The 18,706-nt window shown below is 43.4% G+C and overlaps 1 protein-coding gene across 1 annotated transcript in view; it reads right to left on the reverse strand.

Moving 5' to 3' along the window:
* Positions 1-18,706, reverse strand: part of Smg6 (SMG6 nonsense mediated mRNA decay factor) — a 255,941-nt gene that overhangs the window by 106,670 nt on the left and 130,565 nt on the right. The window contains exons 8-9 of the mRNA XM_013016534.1: positions 16,470-16,638; positions 3,822-4,023 (exon numbers count right to left, since the gene is read on the reverse strand). Coding sequence (XP_012871988.1) covers positions 3,822-4,023; positions 16,470-16,638 — 371 coding nt within the window. The remainder of the gene's footprint in view (positions 1-3,821; positions 4,024-16,469; positions 16,639-18,706) is intronic.

The following is an 18,706-nucleotide window of genomic DNA, read 5'->3' on the forward strand; positions in this document are numbered from 1 at the left end:
ACAGTATCTTCCACAGATACTTGTTAGCTATCTTCAGCCTCAAGTGCTATAGAGCTACACATCCATATTATTATCCCTTTCTGACACCACAGGAGCAGAATTTTACTCAAGGGATTTTTTTTTTTTTTTTACTGGTCCTGGGACTTGAACTCAGGGCCTGGGCTCTGTAGCTGAGCCTCTCTGTGCTCAAGGCTAGTGCTCTACCACTTGAGCCACAGCGCCACTTACAGCTTTTTCTGAGCAATTTATTGGAGATAAGAGTTTCATGGGTGCTGGCTTTGGCAGTACATATACTAAAATTGGAACAATATAGAGAAGATTAGCATGGACCCTGTGCAAGGATGGCAAGCAAATTCATGAAGCGTTCCATATTTTTTTATCTGAATTTGGGAAAGGAAGGGGAACAACAAGATGGTGACACAAAGGACAAGGGGAGAACCAATGCAGCAGCAATACTCACAAGACAATATGTTGTAAATGATCTGTTCAACTTGGAGGGGGAAAGTTGGGAGGAGGGAAAGTGAGAGAAAAATGAGGGAGGGGGTAACAAGTTTGACAAGAAATGTACTTGTTACCTTCCTTAACTGTAACCCCTCTGTATATCACCTTGAAAATAAAAAAAAAATTTTAAGTTGGTTTCTTTTTTTTTATTTTATTTGTGAACATACTGTACAGAGGGGTTACAATTACATGGGCAGGATAATGCGTACATTTCTTACCAAGCATTACAGCCTCCTCCTTTGGTTTACCCTTCACATCCCTTCCCAGCCTCCCCCCTCCCCCCCAATCCCAACCCTTCTCCTTCCCCCCTAAGTTGGTTTCTAAAAAAAAAGAAAAAGTTTCATGGACTCTCCTGACCAGGCTGGCTTTGAACCTCAATCCTCAGATCACAAGCTCCTGAGTAGCTAGGATTACAGGTGTCAAGGACTTTTTTCTGCAAAGGCATAAAATGAATATTCCTCATTTCTCAATTATCTTCCTAAGACCCAGTATTCATTAAGTTTATCCAGAGAATATGTTTTTTTTTAAATTTTCCAATTAATGTTTAGATCCTCTACCTACTTACAGAAATTTAACCAAAGGGAATATATGCTCAAATTCTAGAGGTATAAATTTACTGTTGTAACAGTGAAAATACTGGTAACATTCCTTTGGATTTATAAAATAAAGATTGATTAAGGAAACTATGGGACATAAAAAATACTGCTGGGTGCCCATAATCCCATCTACTCAGGAGGCTGAGATCTGAGGACCACAGTTCAAAAGCCAGCTCGAGCAGGAAAGTCCATGAGACTCTAATCTCCAATTAACCTCCAGAAAACTGAAGTGGTGCTGTGTCTCAAAATGGCAGAGCACTAGCCTTGAGCGTGACCAAAAAAAAAAAAAAAAAAGGCACAAAAATAAGTGCTCATAAAAATGATTCCATACTAAATACCTAGCACTACACAAAAGGCTGGGAATGTAGCTTAGTGGTAGAGTGCTTGTCTAGCATGCATGAAGCCCTGGGTTCAATTCCTCAGCACCATATAAACAGAAAAAGTCTGAAGTGGCACTGTGGCTCTAGTGGTAGAGTGGTAGCCTTGAGCAAAAGAAGCTCAGGGACAGTACCAGGCTGTGAGTTCAAATCCCAGGATGCAGGGGGGAGGGCAGGGGAAAGAATTAAAGCAGACTACAAGTAGTATGTATAACATGATCCCTCAACTTTTGTTTTGTCTTATTGTTTTTGTCAGTATTGAGGATCAAACCCAGGGATTTGTGTATACTAGGCAAGACTCTGCCACTGAGCTACATCCTCAGTTCCACTCTACACTTATAAAGCATATATATAAGTTATACTAAAATGTATTTATACAGGATTAACAAAATAGTAGTGATGTTATCACCATATAGAAGGATGGGGATTTTTTTTTTTGTCTGTTTCCAAATTTTATTTTCTTTTCCTCTTTGGTCGTGGGCTTGGGTGCTGTGCTTGACTTTTTTTTTTTTTGGGGGGGGGGGGGAGATCCGGTCATGGGGCCTGAACTCTGGGCCTGGGCGCTGTCCCTCAGCTCTTCAGCTCAAGGCTAGCGCTCTACTACTTGAGCCACAGCACCACTTCTGGCGTTTTTCTTTTTGCTTATGTGGTGCTGAGGAATCGAACCCAGGGCTTCATTCGCAAGGCAAGCGCTCTACCATTGAGCCACCTTCCCAGCCCCAGTGTGCTTGACCTTTTTCATGCAAGGCTCTACCACTTTGAGCCACAGTACCACTTCTGGTCTTCTGGTGGCTAAGTGGAGGCAAGAAACTCATAGACTTTTCCTGCTGACTTCAAACCACAATCCTCAAATCTCAGCCTCCTGAGAAGTTAAGATTACAGATGTGAGCCACTGACGCCTGGCTTGTTTCCAAATTTTCTACAGTGAATATTGTTTTATATTAAGAACAAAAGTTTTAAAATATTATGTTCAGTATAAAATTTCTCAGATTTGTGTCTGCTATAGCAACACATATTAAGTTCTCTTATATTTACAGTTCATGTTAGGAATTTAGCTTTTTCTTTATGTTGGGAGGGTTTCATTTGTTTCTTATTTTTGGTGGTGTTGGGGACTAAACCCAGGGTCTTAAATATGAATATTAGGCAAGTACTTTACTATATCCTCAGTCTAACAATTTAATTTTTGCTGATTTTTATGTGTGTGCTGGTCCTGGTGCTTGAACTCAGGGCCTAGATGCTGTTCCTGAATTTCTTTTGCTCAAAACCAACATTCTACCACTTGAGCCATAACTCCACTTCCAGTTTTTTCATAGTTTATTGGAGATAAGAGCCTCATGGACTTTCCTGCTGAGGCTGGCTTCAAATTACAATTCTCAGATCTCAGCCTCCTGAGGAGTTAGGCTTACAGGCATGAGCCACCAGTGCCCAGCTTTACTGACTTTCTACAAATCATCTCTCTGCATATACTTTATCTGAGTCAAAACACTTCCTCCTGAGAAGACATTTATGTATATACCCTTTGCCAAAGGCCACTCCCCCAGAAGGATGTGATGCCCAACCACTTTGATGAGAAGTCAGGCACAGGATGCCCTGTCTCAGCACAGGAGATTCTGCCCTCAAGGTCTGTGACTGCTACTTCCCTGGATAATTGACTGCTACATGAGACGAGTAGAGCCCAGACTGCCTACTCCCCACCTGGCTGAAGACCCAACTGTTAAGCAGACTAGAAGCTCCACAGTCCCCATCGGCGCAACAGGGACAGGGCTTTGTTTTCTATAAACAGACAGACAAGGAGAAAAAAGTCAGGTTAAAACAGAGTCCTTAGAGGAAGGAGAATAGAAACCAGGCAGTAGGGAATGCTTCATATTCCTAAAAGCTTTTTTTGTAAGTTAACACATGGTGTCTGCTTCTCTCTAGTCACCTATTTATCACTCTCCTCCTTAGAGAAGGGAAAAAGCCCTGGCTGTTTTCCTAGTGCAGAGTTTTGTGGCTGGGGGAAAGAGGAAGGGGGGAGAAAGGAGGGTGCTTTAAGCATGATGCAAACCATTTGGAGCTGAGTGAGAGCACTGCCAACACAAGCTGCACTATTTAAACAAGTGAGGAAATGATCGTATATACAACATGCCAGTGAGCACACACACACACACCAAAGGAAGTTGAGAGGGATTTTTTTTTTTTCCAGGACATAGAGCTGGATGTCAGCGGCTAAAAGGTCGATATTTTCCCTTAACACCCTTCTCAATGACTTAATCATGTTCCGTTTGCACAGAAAACTTCCCAAGAATAAAAAAGTCTGGAGAATTGAGAAGAGGAGTGAATGGGGAAGGACGTTTGGCCTGGGGCTGACCTTATCCGAGGTTTTCTCCACGTAGCAGGGGTCCTGAGGGGCAGCCAGCAAGGGGACAAAGCCCGAGAGAAGCCGATCCTCTTCCAGGATAAGAAGGGTGAGGTCATCATCCGGGTCCTTGTACAGTGGCACTTCAGACTGATTCACCGCTGTCAATATGTTGCAGAAATCAGCCAATGTTGACCACACATCCACAGCAACCCTATGAGAAATAAGTCAAAAAGAGCAGCTCTAAAGAGAGACCAATGAAAGTATTCTTGGCACTTGTCAGAAAAAAGGTACTTGCAGCAAAAGTTGTCCAGGCTGGTAGCTGCCAAGAAATCATTCCAAAAATGCTAGGATATGAAATTGTGCTCATGGCAGCAATCTGGGATATATGTGTCCCTCTACACAAATTGATTAGGGGGAGTTTTAATCCTAACCAGAAAGGAAAAAGAATTTGGAGAATCAGTTGCCTAATGCAGATCCTGTCACCTTTCCAGACAGAGTGCCGAGACAGTTATTCAAACACTCCAAACATCCAATGCCTAAAGCAGTTCCCTCAACTCTCTTCTATTGTGCAGCCAAGTATATGCCATATAGCAAGAAAATGGGCACCAGCTTCATTCCTCTAGCCACAGCAACATAGGTACCAGTCAAACTATATGAAGAGTCATGTGGGTTTTCCTCTTACTTTAGAAATCACTTCCACATATACATTTATATATTTATATCTACATGCAGATATAGATATATATGAAAACAAACTGAGATCCAACAAAAACCTCATTCCTGGCCTACGTAAGATCTGCCCAAGAAGGTAAAGCCTCTCATGCATTTCAACTGCTACTAGTGCTATCTTGGCTATACTAGACCCTGTCCTTTTCAATTACAGAAGGTTAGATACAGGGTGACCAACTATTCTGCACTGTCCTGGTTTTAGTACTGTAAGTATCATCCTTCACCCTGTCTCTGCAATTGCCCAGTCCTGCACAAATCAAAATGGTTGAGCCACCCTCATTGCATATCCACAGATCCAGATAAAAACCTGAGAAGAAACTCTAAAATAAATAATAAAGTTTTACTCACTCCACTTAAAAGAATGTTCATTTTTTCTCTCTCACCATTACTTATTGGCAGATGTTACCATCTACTGTGTTTCAGATTCATGCTTGATGGGTACTAAGGATCCATCAAACTATTTTTAACCTCCCAGTAATGTCTCAAATTGGGGTCTGATATAGTCTAGGGAGCTCTCTCCCTTAGCTTTTTCACTCTAGGATAGAATCCTACCCCTTGAGTCATACTTCCACTTCTGGCTTTTTGCTGGTTAGGGATAAGAACTGCATGGACTTTTGCCTAGGTTGGCTCTGAACCACAATCCTCAGATCTCAGTCTCCTGAGTAGCTTTCAGGTGTGAGCCACTGGTGCCCAGCCACTGGCCAATTTTACAGAATTGGCTTTTTTCCTCCAGAGAAGCCTCTAACATGGGAGTGTCAAATAGGCAATGTCCCGTGGATGTTAAATTTTACTCCAATAGGAGTGAGATGCATAGGAGAATTACAGGAAAACTTTAGCAAATTCAAGAGACGGAGTGTCAAGAGACAATAAGCAAAAATTGTCCTGGAGTTAATGTACATGAGGACCTCTGACCTCATGTCATGTTTCTCCTGGAGACTAGAAACCTTGAGAAGGCACTGAAGGCTTATACCACTGAAGGTGATGCTGGGAGAATGTGCGGGGGAGAGGTATGGGAACTCCCTGCCTGGCTCCAGGTGGAAGGAGGCTGAACTAGGTTATTTACTGTAATCACTGCACTAGGAAAAGGCAATGAAATGAAACATCTTGTTTTCAAGAGTGTCCTGGGAACCAGGTGGAACACGGCCCCATTAATCACACAACAGCACATAATCAACACACGTGTACTGCAGAAGTAACTCACTTCACAGGCTTTGCCCAGGAAAAAGAACATGTTCAGGAAGAATCACCGGAGGGATGAGAATTTTTCTAAAGCCTTTCTCTGCACAGAAACCAACAACCAGACTCATTCACAAAGCCCCATATTTTGGCTCAGCCGGGTTTGGCTGTCAGAAATGTTTAAATATGGAAAAAAATAAACAGTTGCAACACGTTTCTGTGCAGAGATCTGCCTGAGCCCCTTTGTGATGTAATGGGAAACGCAGCATTCAGGCTACCAGCTGTAGAATAAACAGAACTTTGAGGGTTAAAAGGAACTGAACTTTCCACGACCCCATCTGCAGAGAAGAAAATAATAAGAGGAATGATGCACTGCCCCACAGCTCTGATAGTTTATCCTCCGGTCCGGCTGCAGAGACAAGCACCGGATGTGATAGGGCTGCTCAGGGCCGCCTCTGAGGTTAGTGCTGCCCATGGGAGATGCACAGGGAGGCTCTTCCAGTTCCCTGTTTCCTCCCCTAGTGCCCTGCTGGCCACTTGAGCCCACTGCCTGAGTCTGATCCCACAGCTTTGGTGAGCTTTGGCCAAAAGGCACTGCTCGGCTGCAGAGCAGCAATTTGAAAAATAAACAGGAAAGACAACAGTGAGAAGGAAGAAGGTGAAAAGTCTCCCAGCTAAATTCTTGGCTTGGGAGCCCTGGTTGGTGGTGTGCAGGTCAAGGCTGCTACAGGACACAGTTGGGGAATAAGGGTGTGGGCAGTGGCATCCCCAGCCAGAGAGAGGCAGCAGAAAAATCACCCACGTCTGCCATAGTGGGAGGCCCCATATCCCTCTCTCATCCTCCCACCCCTACCATCTTGGATCCAAGATGAAGAAATATGTGGTACCATGTGGTTCTTATTACCATGCTCTCTTGTCCCCTAAGGCTCAGATAAAACAAAATTGACTCCTCCCAGAGACTGCTGGCCACCACTAGGGACCCCTGCCCACATCTGCCTTTTGCCCATCACCACCTACCTTGTGCCAAAACCTTAAGACTCACTGCAAAATAAGGTGGATGAGAGTTCCTATTCTAATGTTAATTTTGTAAGACAGAAGCTGGTGCCAAAAGACATAGGAAGTGCCCTGAGTTCCCAACTCAGAAATATAAATAAAAGTGGTCCAAGGGTCAAGACTAGACTGATCAAGGGAATACACAAAATGTTTCAATGAAAGGTCACTTTTATACTGGTCAATCCAGCCTGAACTTGTACTTGAACTCTGATTCTGAGTAGCTGCTTTCTTCTGGTATCACAGTAGGATTACCTAAGCTCATTTCATGTTTCACATCATGTTAGCAACTCTTGGCAAACACCACAGACACACATTCAACTAGTACCCACAGGCCATACAGTGACTCTTTACAGGGGTGTGGGAGTTGCATATATCAGGAAACTAACACTAACAAGGGGAGGTGCTCTGAAAATCTAGGTGAGATACCTGGACACAAAGTGAGTATTTGCAAGAGGATGAGGTACTTCCTAGAACTCTGGCAACATCACCTTAGCTTACCCCAGTTAGGCCCTTGGGCTGGATGGTCAGTTCTGTGAGTGAACAGAGTTTCCTGTCTAAGTAGAAGGGGAAAGGCTTAGCATTTTCCTGCTTTAGTTCCATATCCTAACCTTCACCCTACAGCAGCCCCTGGACCCTAAGGATTCAAGATTGGCTAAGGAACCCCAAATCAAATTCTTGTGGCTATGAGGAACTTCAAACAGCTGCCATTTTTTTTGAAATGTCTGAAAAAGGATTCCCTGAAATTATTTCTGATCATCTCAAATCACCTTTGATTCTAAATGGTTACTCTAGAATGCTATGGGCTCAGTCAAGTTCTTCTAGCTTATTCTGGTTCAATCTATACTTTGGGGAAGCTCCCAGAGAGTGCACAAAATCCTACTAAAGTTAGGGTGCACTCTTCACCAAGCAGACACAAAGCAGCCAGAGAATATGAAACTGTGTCCAATAAACCAATTTATGGCTCCCAGAATGATGGCAAGGGAGTCTCTCTCAGCAGCTGGGATGTGATTAGTGTGCAGGGATCAGCAGTTACAGAGTGACCCACTGGCCCAACCCCACAGAACACACCACACACCAGGAAAGCAGACCCCTGGCTGGAGTCTGAACACCAGATCCTAGCCTGGGACAGACCAGCAGTGACTAGTTAAGAGGTATGTATTCAGAACCAAAGCTCACTCACTTCCCTACAGACATGCATTCACTTACTCCACCAGGAAAGGAAAAAAATAAGAGTTAATTTACTTTTTATTGCCTCAGAATTCCAAGGTTTAATGTAGCTGTCAGTTTGAGTGCAGTGCAGCTGCTGGCCGATACAATGCAGCCCAGGCCAGCCCAGGTGACTGGGGAAACACATTTCACAGAAATGAACCAACACACACACTCATGGCTGGTTGTTTGGGGGATATTGACTTGGGGAATCAGATTAACTCTTCAGGCTGGGGTTAGTTCTGCAAATAGCATTACAAAACATTTCAGTCCAGGGCACTAAGGAGCCCTTCTCTCAGGTGGGACAGTGGGCTGCTATGTTCCTAAATTCTGGAGTTCCCTTACAGAGGATACTACTCAAATTCAATATGCCCTGAAAGATTACAGGGTGATATGGGTGTATGGTGTTATACCACAACAATCTACCTCTTTTTCTGGCTCAGAAAGAAAGGTAGAGCTACCAACTTAATAGAAAACGGGTCAAGTACAACTACTCTGAATGCTCCAATCGGTGTGGGACTGAGAAGGCTACATTTTGGAATAAGCAGACCAGGCTCAGTTAGTTTCTCTTTCTAGAGAGACTAAGGAGGACTAAGTACTTGCACACGCCTTCATATTTTTACTGAGGGAAAAGGCTGACTGGTGATTAATATCAAGTACAATGACCCCATGTTACAAGCCTGCAGGGGCCTGTGGAGGTGGCCATTTCCTGTGTAATACCAGCTTGTTTAAACACTAACATTCAAACTCCACAGCTGCAGAACAAACCCGGAAAGAGTTGAGTGAGAAGAAGCCTTGCATTGTGTTTCAGAGTTATGGAAGATCGGAAAAGTAGTACAGATGGGAAACAAGTTGGGTCATTTGGTTCCTGGGGTGAGGAGATCTGGAAATACAGCCAAGATGGCACAGAAATTAGGCATAAGGAAGCTGAAAAGGAAAAAGTAGAGACACAAAATGTAATATAGTTTAGTACAGACACAAAGGCTGAAGACTATAAGTAAATGTTCCTGCAATGTGCAATATCTGCTTTTTAAACTATTTCTCTATGGGAGCCCAATACTCTCCAATTTACTAGTTCAACAGCCAACACATGCCCCTGGTCACTGTGGAGCACTTCTCACTGAGATACAGAAAGTGGCAGGAGCTGAGCAAGCTAATAGCAGAAATGAACCTAAATTCATAAGTGTATAGTAGAGTTAAAAGGGTAATACTTGGTCTTACATGGTTTAGCAAGGTCTGTTGAAAGCCAAGATGTCATGCCAAACCTGTGTGTAGCAGGATGTTTCTAACCTTACAAAAGGCCCTGGGATGGGAAATGAGAAGAAACCTATATAGTTCCTTCTCTGAGGCTTAGGACCCATAGTGTGTCTTTTCTAAATGTCTCCCCCATATAAAGTAATCAGAGATCACTCTTCCACAAGTTCAAGACATTGGCAGCTACCCTACAAGAAGAAGAGATGTTTCTTATGTGAGCAATAAAGAATATAAGTCCTAGTTGAATATTTATCCCTTCAACAGTCCTGACTTATACAAGCAAGTCAACTTGGGTCTTTGAGCCAAAAAAAGTGTCTAACCCTAATCAGATTCTGAAGCTCAGTCATCATGTATTACTTCAAGGACATGTTCTCTGTGTATTAGGCAGTCAGCTGGAACCTTATGCCTAATAACAGGTCATCATAACCTCATTCTAGGACTTCTCAAGAACCAGAGTATCTCTAATATGTCCCTTCCCTAAATTTATCTAGGTCAGAACACTATTTGACTTTAGATCTCTCAAACCATGTGTGTATATGTACCCTCTGTCATTTCAGTATGGTGTGTTAAACCCATCAGCACTGTGTTTTGGGAAAGAGCAGCCCCTAGGGGATCTTGACATCTCCACCGCATGAGTGAGCTCTTGGTGGCCTCCCTAGTGCGGATTCTCACGGTTCCTGCCTCTTCAAACTTTTAGCTGTAACCACTCCAACACGTCTTCTCAGTTCAGCACACACTGGACCCAAATAACCTCAGCTCAGAGCTGGAAAGTACTCTCCCTGGGGTCAGCTGCTGTACCCTGCTAGGGTCAGACTAGAGGCTTAGGCCAACACCCCTTCCTCTCACAAGGAGTCCTGTGGGAGGAGTAGGGAGGGGACAAAGGCTCCTGCCGTGGGAGAGATCACGTGTGCCCCCTACTCGGCACTTGGAGGAAGAGGAACCCCCTTGGTGCCAGGCTGTAGTGCTGACGCCCCAACATGGAGCCAGGGAGACTGGGTGGGGAGCCAGGGTAGCAAAGGGGCTTCCCACAGTCACCACCACTTCCTTCAGGGAAGTGCTGATGGACTATTACTTGGTGACCTCCTAAAATGTCCTTTTGGGAAGACGTATTAAGTGTCCTTGAAAGGGTGCTGATTAGATTTGGGATTAGTTCTTCTTTCAGAGCTGCCCTATAAGGGTGAGTGAACTAGCTGGCTTTGTAACTCAAGAATTTCTGTTTCTTCTGCAAGGTCAACACATGTAGGCTCCCTGTGGAAATGAGCTTATGGTTTACTCCCTATACATCCCTCCTTCTCCCTATGTGACGGTACCTCCGAGGGCTCCTATGAGCCTTTTCCAGTATGTTATGCAGACTATACAAGACAAGCAATGGAAAAGAAGCAAGGAATTTCTAGAGGTTTTTTTTTTTTTAAACAGTACTCCAATCCAACTGTGTGATAAATGCATCTGAGCTACAATTAGGAAGATATATAGCATCAGAATGCGAAGGTCTGGGCAGCCTGGTGAAACGCGGGCTCTCCAGAGCCCCAGCTATGTTTCCCATTATGTAACCCTGGTCATGGGCAGACAGCCAGACTCCAAATGAAAAAGAGACTCTGGCTTGGCACTGGTTCTATTTTCCTATCCTCATTCGGGGTCAGCGCAGTGTCATACAGCTGCAGAGAAAGCTCTGGGGATTAAACCTGGGAAAGCCTCCAAGACCAGGACCTGGGTTCAAGTACCAGCTGAAAGCAATAAACCAACTGCCACAGCTGGGCTAGGTTTGGATGTTCTCAAAGTCCCCTGACTCTTTCACTTACTGAGAACTAGAGATCAAGATGAGGGAAGATTTGGCTTCAGCAGAGACTGAAATAAGGTAGGCTGTCTCACTGCCATGGCCCTGCCCAAGGTCTTTGGATGCCAAGAGTCCCAGGGAAGCCTGCTGCTTTGCTCAGCTGACATTTGTACCTTTCCTCATGCTCACTTGGTGAAGTAGTGAGCAGCTGCCTCTCCTGAACCACAGGAAACATAGTGTGCAAAAAGCACAGAAACTAAGCTAGCTAATAGGTCAAGTAGATGGCCTCTCTACACACTGCAGTGTACTCTATAAAGACCAAAGAAACTCTACACCCTGCCTTTTACAGTGAACAAGGCCTTTTCCAAATACTACTATACTGCTCTATCCCAGAAATCATCTGGAATATTGATGCCCTTATATTACAACTCATAAGAGATTAAAAAAAAAAGTAAATCAATTTACATGCCAGCTATATACCACACAGACCTAAAATGCCACTCTAAGGGAAGAAACGAGGGAGCCTGAAATCCTCCCCTTATCACAGTGCCATTGGTATTTGGTCACTAATCATCTTAAGGGTTCCATATGTGTCTGCTATTGCCTAGGGAAAATAGGTCTGACTAGAGAGAAGAAGAACATAGGCAAAGAGGAGAGAACTAAGAAGACTAATACTGGACTTTGGAATTCCCCGAGGAGAGTGGTAGATGCTGCAATAATTCTGTAACCATACAAGGAGAGAGAGAAACAAATGAAGGATGGGGAAGGAATGAAAGGGGAGCAAAATGAAGTAAGGGTCCAACATGCCAGAGGGACCATTTGGGAGTAGTTTCTGGAGGAAAAGCAAGCGGAAATATAGACTATCTGGTCACCTTATCTTAGGATCAGAGGAATTTTTGTCTTTGCAGAGAACAAATGCAGGCAAGGACCAAAGAAAGCATGCCAAGGAGAGGGAGTAAATAGAAGCCATTTCTTTCCTACTCTCTTGAGAGCATCCCTAAACCCTCCAAAAAGAAGATCAGCAACAAGGACCTTCCCAGTGTCTGGGAGTTACAATTCTCATATCTACAGAATCGTTTGGGGTGTGTCACTCTCTATGGTTTAAAAAGCTCCACAGTAGATCAGTGGGTACAAGATACAAGCTTGAAACCCACAGAACCATCACACTTTGCCCATTTCTCAATCATGGTTTTGACTTGGAGTATATAGGACACACTAGTTATATAAGAAAATAGAGGCTGGGCACCAGTGGCTCATGCCTGTAATCCTAGCTACTCAGGAGACTGAAATCTGAGGATCATGGTTCAAATCCAGCTAGGGCAAAAAAGACCAAGAGACTCTTATCTCCAATTAACCACAAGAAAACTGGAACTGGTGCTGTGACTTAAAGTAAAAATAGCACTAGCCTGGAGAGGAAAAAGCTCAATGACAAGTGCCCAGGCCCTGAGTTCAAGCCACACAAAAGACCCCCCCCCCCAAAAAAAAGAAAGGAAGGAGGAAGCGAGGGAGATAGGGAGGGAGAAAGAGAGAAAGACAGAAAGAAAGAGAGAGAGAGAGAGAAAGAGAGAAAGAAAGAAAGAAAGAAAGAAAGAAAGAAAGAAAGAAAGAAAGAAAGAAAGGAAGAAAGGAAGGAAGGAAGAGAGAGAAAGAAAGAAAGAAAGAAAGGAAGGAAGAGAGAGAAAGAAAGAAAGAAAGAAAGAAAGGAAGGAAGGAAGGAAGGAAGAAAGAAAGGAAGGAAGGGAGAGAGAAAAGAAAATTCTTACGCTTTCTAGTTCTCAGATCTGAAGATTACAAGGTGAGGAAAAACTAGTCTCAGTGCTAGTCAGATGAGATTTACTCTGCTGCACAGAGGTACCAGTCTTTAAGCAACCATTTATGGATAAGGGGGTATTGGCTTAAATTATGCTTAAATTAGCATTCTAGAGATAGCCTGACTGAAGACAGTGCAGAAGAGGACCTAATTCCTGATCATACTGACTCTTCTTGCTCAGACTAGATTCACAACAGAGTAAGTGGATCAATAGCCACAGAACTTACAATCACATTCAACATCTTGTTGGGTCAGATTTGTTCTCTCTGTAAAGTGAACTCTGAAGAGTTGAAGCAAGTATGTTTCACATGTCCCAACTCTCTCTAGCCCCTCTGGGGAAAGCTGCAGCTTGGACCACGTGCCCAGCTCCAGGTTGAGCCTTTGTTCACAAATGGGCAGCAGCTCACAGAACCAGCAACAGGCTATTTGCTGCAGCATCCAAAGAGAAAACAAGATTCAATACCTTAAGCAAATGAGGCCCAGAACTTACTATGTGAGCTTTCCATGTCTGCAGCCAAACGAAGGCCAAAGGGAGTGGGGGAGAAAGGGGATGAAAGAATGAATGCTGCAGAAGACAGCAAGCAGACCTGATTGCTCAGGATATGGATGGATCATATCTAAGAGAACTGTGGTTGTGAGGTAAGGTGACCCAGGAGGAAGACCCAAGCTCTAAGGAAAGTTGGTCTCTTTCTCTATCCCTAAGAGAAAGAGGTACTATTCAGTAGCCCATGCACATGCTCAGAAGCACTGGCTTAGATATTTGAAAAGCTGAGATTTTCCCTGTTTTTTTTTTTTTCTTTCCAAAATTATTAGTTTCCGGGCTGGGAAGGTGGCTCAGTGGTAGAGTGCTTGCCTTGCATGCCTGAGGCCCTGGGTTCGATTCCTCAGCACCACATAAGCAGAAAAAAAGCCAGAAGTGGGCTGTGGCTCAAGTGGTAGAGTGCTAGCCTTGAGCTGAAGAGCTGAGGGACAGCGCCCAGGCCCAGAGTTCAGGCCCCACAACCGGCAAAAAAAAAAAAAAATATTAGTTTCCCAGTACACATTACAGAGTAATAGCCTAAAAGTTTGACACTGTACTTGGTATCTCTTTGGGGATCACCTGCTATGAAAGAAAGGCCCATAACTAGCAGATCCATTAGTATATTTATGTGACCCCAGCTGCCCAACTGAGGGCTTGCCTTGGGGCTCATGAAGCCTCAGGCTGGAGCACAATTTGGAAACCTAGGAGAGCCCATAGGAAAGATGCGAAGTGATGCTGTGAGCATCATTTACATGGTTATAGAGCTAGAGTGGGGAAGGATTAGAGAAGTGAGATGAATAGTTTAGAGGTAGCTTTTGGGGTGAGGAATAAGAAAAAACTTTGGGAGGAATAGAGGAAGTTTGACTATACTACACAGCACACACAGAAAACACAATAACTGCTACCCAGAAGTCTTTGCTGCAGCCTTCCCTCTATGGGTTACCTGAGTCTAGAGATACATACACATGGAGACTATCCCACAGAAACTTCCTCTCTCTCCTCTCCAGCAGCAGCCAAGGTCTCCATATTCTAGTCTCTAGTATTTTCTCCCTCCTACACAAGAGCCCTACACATGAATGATGAGGTACTGGATATGGATGCTTGTGGTGAAACACATGTAATCACACATATAGAACCTGAAGCTGTCTTGCCTCCAGAAAGACTATAATGCAGAGAATAGGTTTGGGGAAGGAGAGGGAGAAAGAAAGAAGTGATGGCTGACAGAGAGAAAGGCAGTAATACTGAAAGGCAAAGATAAAAAGGAGTTGGGGAATGAGTGACAGGGACAGGGACAGGAAGGAAAAGAGGGAGGGAATGGAGAAAGAGAGTGCAGAAGGAAAAAGGCAGCCATCAGTAGAACTAAGTTATGGAGCCTACACATACATACAGCAGACACTACTATACAAACAAGAAAACACAGAGGGAAACTACAGATATCACAAGTCGGTGAGCTTCCTCTGTAATGGGTTGGATTCAGTTTTAGGCATTGTGGGCTGCACAGTCTCTGTGGCAACCATTCAACCCCAGCACTGTAGTGTGAAAGCAGCCACAGACCAAGTGTAAACAAATAAGCATGTCTGTGTTCCCATAAAACAAATCTGACTTTCATATAATTTTCACGAGTCATGAAATAGTATTCTTTTGATTTTTTTCCAGCCCTTTAAAAATGTATACCATTCTTAGCTTGTGGTTCATAGTATGCTGACTCCTGATATAATTACATACATACCCAGCAGAGAGAGACAATAGAAGCAGGCAGAGACAAGTTGGGATAGGCAGGCAATCACAGTCAAAGCCACATACACAGAATCCTTCTTCAACAGAGATCCAGACTAGCACAAAGAGGCAATCAGACACATACAGACATGGTTTTGGAAAAACATGGACACAAACACAGACTTTTGTGAACATATACAAAAGCACAATCTCAAAGGAGAGTCACATAGAGACATGGATAGGACTACAGCAAAGACTGATACAGATCCGGGCATTCAAATAGAACCCTGATGACATATGAATTCTATAGAGACAAACACAGACCCAAGAACACACAGAGTACACAAGCACAAACTGTCATAGGCCCTCATCAGGACATATCACACAAACATATATAAATACAACATACATGGCTACAGATAGATACACATGGACATATATACACAGTGCAGTCATGAGCAGGCATCCTGAAAAGACTCCTAGAGAAACAACCATATGGAGACAGAAACACCAGATCTTCACACATGGCAAAGATAGACACTAAGATACACAGACTTTTGGACACACGTAGACATAAAGTTCCAGTCAGGGTCAGACAAAATCCAGACATGAACAAAGAAACAGCCATACCTGATTGCACAATACTGTGAATGTAATTTATGCCACTGAACTGTAAATATAAAAATGATTAAGATGGCAAATTTTTCTGGATGTTTTACCACCATTTGAAAAAGGGAAAAATACCCATACAGACATACAAACAGATCTACACAAACTATCCAGACAGGTAGGCCCACATACTTTCAACTCAACATACCATACTGTACCCCAACAGATGTCTTCAGAGATACCATACTGACACTTGGAAAAAGAGATGGAGACTAGGTGAGAAAATAGGGAATGCATGAAGAAAGAGAGAATGAAGAAAGATATGCACATACTCATGCTCTCCAACACTAAAAGCCATGAAAGGAGCTAAGGAAACTGAATGCAGAAGACAGTACCAGTAGAAGTTACAGAAAAATGAAAAAGGAGAAAAAGAGAAGAAACAAAGTCTCTCCCACATGCATCAACACATATCCAAAACTCTAGAGGCAGTTGAAGGAACAGTGAGTATGAACAATATAAAGTGAGGATGAGAGTGCAAGAACAAGGACAAAGAACAAAATAACAAAACAGAACAAACTATGGAGCAACAGAAAGGAGGAGCCACAGGACCAGGACTGGAGAACAGACCAAAATAATTTAAAACATCAGAAGGTGTTCATGGAAGGACAAAATCAAAATTCAAATAAGAAGGGAACAGGGAAATGTGTGGGCTGTGGGTAGGAGAAAGCAAGGATAAGACAAGGAGGGGAGCTAGGGGAACATGGGTGAGTCAAGGCTGGCAGTACAAAAGGAATGGGCAGGAAAACTCACTGTGAGGGTAGATCCAGAGAAGTGGGGGGAGGATTCCAGGTGTCTGGGTAGCCGAGCATCCAGTCTGACCAGACTTTCACACTGGGAAGCAGTTCTTTCAGGTCTGGGACGAAGGAAGACACCTTGATGTCATCTTGGTCATCCTGGCCCTCAGGAGAGGACAGCTGAGCTGCAGAGGCAAAGGGTGAGAACTGGGCCTATGTCTGCTGTGGTCCCCGAGTGATGCCTGTGATGCTGGGACGGCAGCAAGCTCTTAGGGAAGGGAGACCAAGTCCACAGGAAAGCTGGGCCCAGAAGCGAGGACAAATGCCAGCACCTAAGAGGATTCTGAAAAGTAGGACAAAGAGAGAACCAGTGCACTGGGTTTGCCCTGGAGATGACTCTTTCTGCTTCACCTGAACACTGATTGAAATCTCTGCTCTGGCCTTTAGCCCATTCTTTTAGTGCTCCTTCAACACAGTGCCAACATGGCACCAGAATTCCTGCCAAAACTGCTTAACTTGAATCATAAGAAAACAGCACATAAACCCAAATTGTAGGATTTTTTTTTTTTTACAAAATAAATGGCTTGAACACTTCAAAAATGTCAAAGTCTATGAAAGACAAAGAGTAAGAAAACATTCCACATTAAAAGGCACTAAAGAGATATGACATCTAGGGCTGGGGACAAGTGAGGATAGTAGTGTAGTGTTTGCCTACATGTACAAAGCCTTAAGTTTGATCCCAGCATCTTAAAAATAAAAATGGATAAAAAGGATTGGGGATTTAGTTCAGTGGTGCAGTTCTTGCCCTATGTGAGCAAAGCCTGAAGTTCAATCCCCATCTCATAGGGGAAATAAAAAGGAAAAAAAAACATGTCAATCATCTAAACACACTGTTTGATTAGATTCTACAGCAGAAAAAAATCATTTTCTTTATAAGGATCATAAGTAGACCTGAGTGTGTATAGCATACATTTTGGAGATAGAGGCAGGAGGATCATGAGTTTGAGGTGAGACTGGAAATGAGACCCTATCTCAAAAACAAAGAAAACAAACTTTATTATGGACCATTGGTACAAACTGAATAAGAACTATAGATTCAATAATAGCACTATATTAAAGTTGATTTTCTGATTTTGATAACTGTAGAGGGAATGTCTTTGTTTTAGAAAATAGGGAGTTAAGTATTTAGGGGTAAAGGGCTACTATACCTACATTTTTAGGTCAAATAGTCCAGGACAACAATAATGAGCTTAAAGGCACACACACATATACACACACACATGTGTAAGAATATATGGCAAAATGCTAACTAGCAAGGTGTCTGAAGAAGAGTATGTAAAAATATTATGCACCATTCTTAAAACTGTTCTGTTAATCTGTTATTATTTCTTGTTATTGTTTGTGTTCTAGTCCTGCAGCTTGAACTCAAAGTCTAGTCATTGTCCTTAGCTTTTTTGCTCATGGTTAGTGCTCTACCAAAGCTGTCTCACTTTTTTTTGGTGGATAATTAGAGATAAGAGCCTCACAGACTTTCCTGCCTAGGGTTGACTCTTCAATCTTCAGATCTCAGCCCCCTGAGTAGCTAGGATTACAGGTATGATCAATAGGCACTTAGCTTTTATATTATTTCTTAATAATAAGTTGTGGCTTCCTCATGCTCCTGAAAAAATGACAGCTCCAAAGGCTAAAGGCAAAGCTGGTTTGGCAGTAAATAGTGGAACCTCACTAATTATCAGTACTAATACAGGAGGTGAGACCAAAGTGTGCCTGTCAGCCTTACCTTACATAGCTACAGTAATCAAGCCTAGAATTCTAAGGGCACTTTAAAAGATAATAACCTTAATCTCAGGGCTAAAATGCCTGCTGGATCCAGTGAGCCTCCCAAGATGTCTATCTTATGGTGGTTATAGCACCTACCAGGAACCAAAGAGGGACACAGAGATCAACAGGATAAAAAGTAAAATGTTAATTGTAAGCAAAAAGGGAAGCATACTGGATCCCTAGTACTTAGGGAATGGGGGGAAGGAAACTCACTTTCCTGGTCTTTTTAAAAACCACACAGTATGGGCTGGGAAGGTGGCTCAGTGGTAGAGCGCTTGCCTTGCATGCTCAAGGCCCTGGGTTCGATTCCTCAGCACCACATAAGCAAACAGAAAAAAAAGCCGGAAGCGGCGCTGTGGCTCAAGTGGTAGAGCGCTAGCCTTGAGCTGAAGAGCTGAGGGACAGTGCCCAGGCCCAGAGTTCAGGCCCCAC

Source organism: Dipodomys ordii, unplaced genomic scaffold (genome assembly GCF_000151885.1).
Source record: "Dipodomys ordii isolate 6190 unplaced genomic scaffold, Dord_2.0 Scaffold31, whole genome shotgun sequence".
Lineage (NCBI taxonomy): Eukaryota > Metazoa > Chordata > Mammalia > Rodentia > Heteromyidae > Dipodomys > Dipodomys ordii.